Here is an 8,896-nt window from a genome sequence, read left to right on the forward strand (position 1 = left end):
CTCAGGCTGAGAGGGATGTTCAGAGGGCAGTGGCCGAGGATGCCTACTCAGCTCGGACGGTGGTTGGGGAAAGGAGGAAGTTTTGAAAAGATAAGCTCAAGAAGACCGAGCTTCAGTTGCGAGAAGCCGATGATTGAACCCACAAGTACGAGAAGTAGTTGTCGTATGCCTCCTGGACATGCGACAACGCCGAGGATGCCTTCCTGCTCTGTAGACCTCAATACTGTGGAAGCCGATGATCTTCCTTTCACTGATGAAGCCCTAGAGCAGGTTATCTTGCTTGGGCAGGAGGAAATGCCAGATGCTAAGGGGATCTTTAAGTTTGGCTATACACTTGGAGGTAAAGATCACCCTCGGGCAATGGTCAAGCCGTGGAGCCCCAAGTCCCTATCAATGAACTTGCTGTTGCTACGGCCCCTAAGCGAACTGACCCAAAAGGGGTCTAATTGTATTTTCATCATTTGTATATTTTCAACATTAATATTTTCATCTTTGACTTTTTTTACTTTTCACTTCTTTGTAGTAGATAAGTGTTCATACAATCTTATCTTTCCATGCATTTAGAAGATAACTTAAAAACAGTAATCACCTCTTAACCATTCTTAAGTTTCAACTCCCCTTGGATATCTATTCGAGGGTTTAGCTGAGAGGATTCCCTCGGAATACCTGTCCGAGGGGTTAATAATGAGAATAAGGTAGTCTTTCCTCTTAATTTTGAAAAATTGTCCGCGAAGTTAGTTTAAGAGGATGAGTTAGTCTCTTCGACTGTTTCCTCTAACTACCTTTGGAAACTTGTCCGAGAAGCGAGTTGAAAGGTGAGTTATAGTCTCTTCGATTGTTTCCTCTAACTACCTTCAGAAACCTGTCCGAGAAGCAAGTTGAGAGGCGAGTTATAATATCTTCGACTGTCTCTCTCTAACTACCTTCAGAAACTTGTCCAAGAAGCAAGTTGAGAGGTGAGTTATAGTCTCTTCGACTGTCTCTCTCTAAATACCTTCGAAAACCTATATGAGAAGTGAGTTGAGAGGTGAGTTATAGTCTCTTCGACTGTCTCTCTTTAACTACCTTCGGAAACCTGTCCGAGAAGCAAGTTGAGAGGTGAGTTATAGTCTCATTGACTGTCTCTCTCCAAATACCTTCGGAAACCTGTCTGAGAAACAAGTTGAGAGGAGTCTCTAACTTCTTTCGAAATACCTGTTCGAGGGTTACATTGAGACTTCAAATACTTTGACTATCGCAACTTCAAGAGAGTTTTATTCGATGAAACAAGATATGAAAGAAAAGAAACAAACAAAGTAACAATAAATCTTTTTTTCGAAATTACAAGTTAACCAAAGTACTTTTTGAAATGCTCAGCGTTCCATGGCCTGAGGAGTGTCTTTCTCTCGGAGTCCTCGAGGTAGTATGCTCCCGCTCTTCAGTAATTGTTCAGCTTGTAAGGTCTTTCCAAATTGGGAGCTAACATGCCCTCGGTTGGATCTTTGGTGGCGATGGTAACTTTTTGCAAAACCAAATCTCCGACTTTGAAGCTTCGATGCTTGACCTTCTTGTTGAAATACCAAGCTAATCTCTCCTGGTATGCTGACATGGATACTTGAGCTTGATCTCGCTTCTTCTGTAGCAGATCCAGATGCAGCAGTAAGCCTTCATCATTATTCTCAGGCCGAAAAGTTTCTACTCGAAAGCTGCCCGAGCCCACCTCGGCAAGTATAACCGCCTCGGTCCCGAAGGCCAGAGCATAGGGAGTTTCCTTGATTGGAGTTCTTCTCGCAGTCCGATAAGCCTATAGAACCTCTGGAAGATCTTCCACCCAATCTCCCTTTCGATCACCAAGTTTCTTCTTCAAAAGTTTGAAGATTGGCTTGTTAGTGATTTCAACTTGCGTGTTTGCTTGGGGATGCCCAAGGGACGAGAAATAATTTCTTATATAGAGTTTGGCACACCATTTTCTGAATGAATCGCAGTCGAAGTGCTTTCCATTGTCCGTGACGAATGCGTGTGGAATGCCATATCGGTAAATGACATTATTCCATAAAAATTTCTCTATGCTCTTAGCTGTTATATTCACTAGGGCCTCCATTTCTACCCATTTCGTGAAATAATCCACAGCTACCACTACAAACAAAATACCTCCCTTTCTGAGAGGTAATGGTCCCACTATATCTACCCCCTATTATGAGAAGGGCCATGGTGAGGAGACTGAGCTTAATTCCTCTAGCGGTTGCTTGGTGATGTTGGCAAAACGTTGGCATTTGTCTCAATTTTTGACCATCTCTTCCGAGTCCCTAATCATGTTAGGCCAATAGTAGCCTGCTCGAACCGCCTTATGTGCCAACATTCTTGGGCCTGAATGGCTCCCATAAACACCTTCATGAATCTCACGAAGTATATAATTAGCTTCTTCCTCGAAAACACACTTAAGAAGCAGTAACATGAAACCTCGCTTGTATAAGGTTCCATTTACCATGGTAAATCTAGCATCCTTTTAGCTTAGCTGGATAGCAGACTTCTTTCCTGCAGGGAGAATCCCTTTCTCAAGATATTCCACCACTCCCTTCTACCAATCTGGTACCGCCTCTGCTATTGAGACTGAGACTACCTTGGCTATGGTAGGTCGGGACGGATTTTGAATTATCTCTTCAGATTCTCCTACAGACTCCTCGGTCAATGCAGTCCGAGCAAGATGGTCTGCTCCCTCGTTTTCTTCCCTTGGGATTTTTACGATGCAAAACTTCTTGAAAGAACTCTGCAAGTCTTGTACCTTTGACAAGTACAGCCTCATTTTATCTCCCTTGGCTTCGAATTCCCCTTGGATGTGCCCGACCATTACATGGGAGTCGCTTCGTAGCTTAATGAATTCGGCTCCCATCTCGTGGGCTAGGCCAAGTCCAGCTATTACGGCCTCGTACTCGGCCTCATTGTTGGTAGTTCTCAACTCCAACCTTATGGAGTTGCGCAACTCTTCTCCTTATGGGGTGATTAGTATTAGCCCAGCTCCACCGTGTCTTCTTGTGGATGACCCATCCACATAAACCATCCAAGTTTCATCCCTCGGCCATTGTTCTGTATCTGGCAAGTTAGTAAATTCTGCCAAAAAGTCGGCCAATGCTTGACCCTAGATGGAGTTCCGAGGAAGGAATTTGATATCAAACTTTCCAAGTTCAATTGCCCAATTGGCTAGTCTTCCGGATAAGTCTAGTTTACGAAGCACCTTTTTGAGAGGGTATCCAGTGAGAACCCTTATCGTGTGAGCTTGAAAATATGGCCGGAGTTTCCTGACGCTTTGGTAAGAGCAAAGGCAAGCTTTTCATCTGGGGGTATCTTTCCTCGGCCCCTTTCAATGCTCGGCTGATAAAGTATACAGGTTTCTGTACCCCCTCTTCTTCTCGTACAAGGGCTGCACTTATTGCTGTTGGAGAGACAGCCAAGTATAAATACAATACTTCTCTTGGGAATGTTTGGCTTAGCAAATGTGGGTTGACTAAATACTTCTTTAGTTCCCCAAAAGGTTTTTCGCACTCATCTAACCATTCAAAGGCCTTTCTCAGGATTTTAAAGAATGGCAGACACTTATCGGTTGACAGAGAAATGAATCGGTTGAGTGCTGCTATCCTACCTATTAATTGTTGGAGTTGTTTCATATTCTTTGGAGATTGCATATCCAAAACTGCTTGGATTTTTTTTGGGTTAGCTTCAATTCCTCGGTTCGACACCATATAGCCAATGAACTTTCTTGAGGACACTCCGAATGCACACTATGCAAAATTCAGCTTCATCCCATACTTTTTCAACGTTTCAAACGTTTCATGTAGGTCAGCTGTATGGTTCTGTGGCAAAATGCTTTTGACTAGCATGTCATCCACGTACACTTTTTTTGTTTCACCCTATCTGTTCTCGGAACATCTTGTTTACCAGTCTCTGGTATGCCGCCCCTGCATTTTTCAGACCGAAGGGCATGACCTTATAACAGTACAAGCCCTGGTTAGTAATAAATGCAGTCTTCTCTCTGTCTTCCGGGTGCATGTAAATCTGGTTGTAACCAGAAAGGCATCCATAAAACTGAGCAAACCATACCCAAATGTTGAATCGACCAGTGCATCAATGCAAGGGAGAGGAAAACTGTCTTTTGGACAAGCTTTGTTGAGGTCGGTGAAGTCTACACACATTCTCCACTTCCCATTGGATTTTTTGACCAATACTACTTTGGCTAACCAATCAGGATAATGTACTTCTTCAATAAACCGAGCTCTGAGCAGCTTTTCCACTTCCTCGGCTATCGCCATGTTTCGCTCAGGAGCGAATTTCCTTCTCTTCTGCTTCACTGGTTTCATACTTGGATCCACATTGAGCTAATGAAGTATTTCTTCAGGGCTAATGCCAGGCATGTCTTCGTGCATCCATACAAATACCTTCAAATTCTTTTTTCAGAAAAGTGACGAGGTCTTCTTGGACTTCCGAGGAGAGCTGAGAACCAACCTTTACCACTTTGCCATTTGCTACTATTACATCTTCTAGTATCTCGGCAGGGTCACCCTTCGGTTCACCTTCCTTTCTACTCCCCACAGTGCTCACCGTCAAAGGTGTAGCCTCTAAAGAATTTTTTAGGGAAGTTATGTAACATTTCCTTCCTGCAGTTTGGTCACCCTTGACCTCTCTGACTCCTTCTTCAGTTGGAAACTTCATCTTCAAGTGGTAGGTTGAAGTTACCGCTTTCAACTTATTCAAGGCTGGCCGACCGATTATTGCATTGTAGGCGGATGGTCGGTTGACTACTAAGAAGTCTACCATGATAGTTGACTGCCTAGGAGCTGTTCCTGCTGTTACAGGGAGTGAGATAATTCCGATAGGTTGGACTTGCTCTCTCGCAAATCCAACTAAGGGAGAACCAATGGTGTGATCCTACTACAATCAATACCCATTTGTTTGAAAACTGGCCAATAGAGGATGTCAGCCGAGCTCCCATTGTCTACTAAGATCCGATGGAGCACATGGTTAGCCACGGTCACCGTTACCACCAATGCATCATCATGGGGCATCATTACTCCTTTCGCATCTTCTTCAGTGAATAATAAAACCATTGGCTCTCGTTTCATGGTCTTGGCAGGCCTTTCAAGAAAAAGAACCTCTTCGGTCTGCACCCTTTTGGCATAGGCTCTTCTGGCTGAGTTAGCCTTTCCTCCACCAGCTATTCCTCTTGAAATGGTTAGGATTTCTCTTACTACATCATGATTTCGAGGTGGGGGATGAGCATCCCGATCGTTTCTCGGCTTAGCCTACTGATTATGCATCAGTTCAACATACTAATCATCCCTCGGGCCATTATCATGTCTTTGCCTTTGGTCTCGGCCTTCGACAACTTCTCGGTTCCCCTCAAGCAGTAAGGGTTGCTGATGTTCTCTTCCTCTGGCCCTCTGCCCTGTCAAAAACCTTACCAGTTTACCATTCCTAATGTAGGATTCTATCTCTTGACGAAGAGATACATACTTCTCTGTCAAGTGGCCAACTTCATTATAATACAGGCAAAACTTGGTATGGTCTCGCTTCGATGCTGGACCTCTTTCATCCTTGTTGGCCATTTGAAGTTGGGGTCCCTCCTGATCTCCATTAACACCTCGGTCATGCTGGTGTTTAATAGAGTGAACTTGCTGAGTTTTCGTTGAGAGTCATTCCTCGATTTGGGAGTTTTCTTGCCCTGCCCCTTCAGGTTTTTCTCCTACTTCTTTCCGGAGCTTATTGGTGCTACCCTCGCACTACTCCTCTCTCGCTGAGTCTCCTCTTACCGAGTTTCCTCTTGCCAAGTAGCCTTCTCTTGGGACTTCATCAAAGCCGCTACAGTCTCCTCTTGATTGATGTATTCTTTGGCTTTATTTAGAAAATGACGAAGAGTCACCATCGCAGTCTTCTTTGATAACTCGGCCATCAGTGGCCCCTCGGCTTTTACCCCATGCATCAGTGCATCAAGTACTATTTGCTCACTCGAATTTTCTACCAATAACTTCTCCTTATTGAATTTGAGCATGAAGTCTGATAAGCGTCGAATGTTGCACATTCAAGCCCCTTAATTTACATATGTTAATTCATTAGCATTGTTATTTGTTTGATTTTGTTTTGTTTTTGTGTTTTCAGGATATAAATCAAGATGCAATTAATTCCATTGATTTTGGGCTTAAAAGCACACTTTGAGAAGACCTAGAAGATATGGTTAAACTTAACCAATCATGGTTAAGTTTAAATCAAATAAAGAAAAGGATTAATTCGGAATTTCTCAAATTGGAGTCAAAATCGGATTGGATTCAATTTTGGATTCTGCATACGTCTCGGTATTTTGGCCATAACATTCATCTCAAATATCCGATTGAGGTGATTCAAGCGGCACTGGAAAGCTAACTCAATTTTCTACAAATCATTGTGAAATATAATTTTCCTAATTCGGAGCGCCGCATTGCAAAAATCGCCCCGCAAGATAGGAACGCAATTCTGGGCGAATCCTATTCCGATTTGGACTTAGGTTTTCTTTATCCTAATGGGACTTGGACTTAAATCTCCGAAATTTATAGGATTACTAGGGCTTCTAGGACTCTCCTAAGCCCTATAAATAGGCCTCTAAGCATTGAGAAAAGACACACCGCTTCTAGAGCAAAAATTCAGTAAAATAGTCTGTGGAGCTTAGGAGATCATGAGCAGCTAAACCCAATTGTGGGGTATTGATGTAGCCCTTTCCAAGCACAATGGTTTGATTGTATTTAATTTCTAGTCTTTCAATTTATGCATGTTGATTGTATAACCCTGAGGATTGCTACAGTTGATTTCTGTTCTTCATATTAAATGCAGTTGTTCTTTAAATTCCAAATCAATATTAGTAGAATTCTTATCTTGTCTTAGAAATTATTTTACTATTATTGAACTCAAATCATTCTTATTTTCTGTGATCATAAGAATGATGGTTATACAATGGTATTTAATTGGCATGCAATCAATAGGGTTAGATAGACCATACCTAGGGAAGACGGATCGTACTACACCTTAGTTTAGTGTAATTTAGGTAGACGGTCCGTGCCAACCGAAGATGGGTTATGCTATTCCATTGATTGTATGAGATTATTTTCTTGTTAAAATTATAACATGCATAGAATGAATTACTAGAGTTAATTATGGTTAACCATTGATGTGCGGATCGTGGTGAAGTCAATACCCTACTCTCTCTTTCATAAATTTACTCCCTTTTATTTCCGTTTATTTTATGCACTTTAAATTCTCACAACCAATTCACTCTCTTTTAATTAAGTTAATTTTGATCTTTTAATTTTGATAATTAAACCCCTGCAGTCCTTGAGGTTCGACACCTTCAATATAGCCCTATCCTACGGGATTCGTTCTATTGCGAGTGGTAATTTTATTATTGATATTTTTGGTCACAAAAATACCACATCAAAGTCTTTTAGGGACTCATCATTCCCTTGAACCAGAGAAAATAGGTAAGCTGGGCTTTTCTTCCTTTTCTGAGTAGCCAAAAATTGGCTGAGGAAGAGACATCCCCGGGACTTGAAGTTATCCTAAGACTTGGCTAGGAGTCTCGCGAACCACTCTTTAGTTGCTCCTGCTAGAGTTAACGGAAACGTTCAGCATGAGATTTCATCTGGGGTACCGTGGAGGATGAAGTGTGCTCGAAGGCTTTCCATATGCTCGGTAGGGTCTCCATTGCTGTGATATTTATCTATATGAGGCATTTTGAACTTGTCAGGCAAGGGGAAGTTCATTACCCTATCCGTGAAGGTTAGGTTGGTGTTTTCCATGAGTTCTTCTGCCGTCAACCCATTCTCCCCATTGGCTATCTTGTCAGCCATCTCAGCATACTTCCTCTTCAGGTCTCCCAGCTTAGCACTTACATCGGTCTCATTATGGATAGTGTGGGATCTCTCGCGATGAGATCGATCACGATGGGATCTTCCATGGCATCTCTCGCGATGAGATCGATCAGGATGGGATCTTCCATGGCATCTCTCGCGATGAGACCTTTCACTGCGATATGTCTCAGACCTTTTAGTATTGGACTTCTCGTGGTTATCCTTGTCCTCAGCACGAGACTTTTCATGGTTGCCTTCGTTTTGGACTGTAGTGTGACGACTACCATGAACTGAACTCGCACTCCCTTCAATCTGCTTGCCTTGGCGGATGAGTTCTCGTCTCTCCCTTTCGTGCCTTTCTTCACGCTCCTTCTCTAGCCTTTCTTCTCGCTCACGCTCTTTTCGGCCATTCCGGCCTTCAGTAGCCGTGAGTTTGGTAGCAAGTTCCTTGTTCTGTTTCTTTAATGCGTCCATGGAAGTAGTCATCTGCTTCATGAACTAGGTGAAGTCAGGAGGTGTCACAGTTGTGCCTGGGCAACACGGCTCGGCCTTCCGGCGGAGGATTTGACACACGTGTAGTCACCATCTCGGATTGTTGTCAGGAACTGATGAAAATCTCGAAGTTCCCACAGACGGCGCCAAACTGTTGAAGCACAGTTTTTGAGGGATTACATGGTACAATCTCCGGGAGGTATAGTGATGTCCGAGGATGCATCGGCCTTGCACACAAGAACAAACAACAGGATTAGAGTCCACGATGGTCTCCCGGCGGGGATACTCCAATGCCTAAGTCAGTGACTTGAGAGAGAAGAAAAGATGCAAGCAACAATAAAGCCAAGATAGCAAGAGTTGCGATTACCTTAACACTGATAGGTGACTTGTATTTATAGGCATGAAAGGAGTTTGATCTCCCACATGTTTCGAAGCCTCATCCCTTGATTTCTGTCGTGCAGGTATTTGAAAAAGAGATGAGGTTGGTTAGCTGCCCCGTGATCCTAGTACCATAGAATCACGTAATAGATGTTGCAACTTCCGCGATGTTAAATTAGGGT

General features: G+C 43.1%; 2 protein-coding genes across 2 annotated transcripts; both read right to left on the reverse strand.

Moving 5' to 3' along the window:
- Positions 1–4,874: 4,874 nt before the first annotated feature.
- LOC132169434 (uncharacterized) lies at positions 4,875–5,576 on the reverse strand. Its single transcript, XM_059580468.1, has 2 exons — positions 5,433–5,576; positions 4,875–5,273 (listed from the first exon to the last, which is right to left on the reverse strand). The coding sequence occupies exons 1-2, from the start codon at positions 5,574–5,576 to the stop codon at positions 4,875–4,877; spliced, it is 543 nt and encodes a 180-aa protein (XP_059436451.1).
- Positions 5,577–7,619: 2,043 nt separating this feature from the next.
- Positions 7,620–8,330, reverse strand: LOC132169435 (uncharacterized). The gene has a single exon (XM_059580469.1). It carries the CDS (start codon positions 8,328–8,330, stop codon positions 7,620–7,622), a length of 711 nt encoding a protein of 236 aa, XP_059436452.1.
- Positions 8,331–8,896: the final 566 nt, after the last annotated feature.

The sequence above is a fragment of the Corylus avellana genome, chromosome ca2 (genome assembly GCF_901000735.1).
Source record: "Corylus avellana chromosome ca2, CavTom2PMs-1.0".
Taxonomy (NCBI): domain Eukaryota; kingdom Viridiplantae; phylum Streptophyta; class Magnoliopsida; order Fagales; family Betulaceae; genus Corylus; species Corylus avellana.

Bases quoted from the DNA above. Each gene is read 5' to 3' on its own strand.
- LOC132169435 (XM_059580469.1), bottom strand. From the start codon at position 8,330: ATGACTACTTCCATGGACGCATTAAAGAAACAGAACAAGGAACTTGCT.
- LOC132169434 (XM_059580468.1), bottom strand. From the start codon at position 5,576: ATGGCCAACAAGGATGAAAGAGGTCCAGCATCGAAGCGAGACCATACC. The intron at 5,274-5,432 runs GTAAGGTTTTTG...CATAATCAGTAG, and splicing joins ACATTAGGAATGGTAAACTG to GCTAAGCCGAGAAACGATCG.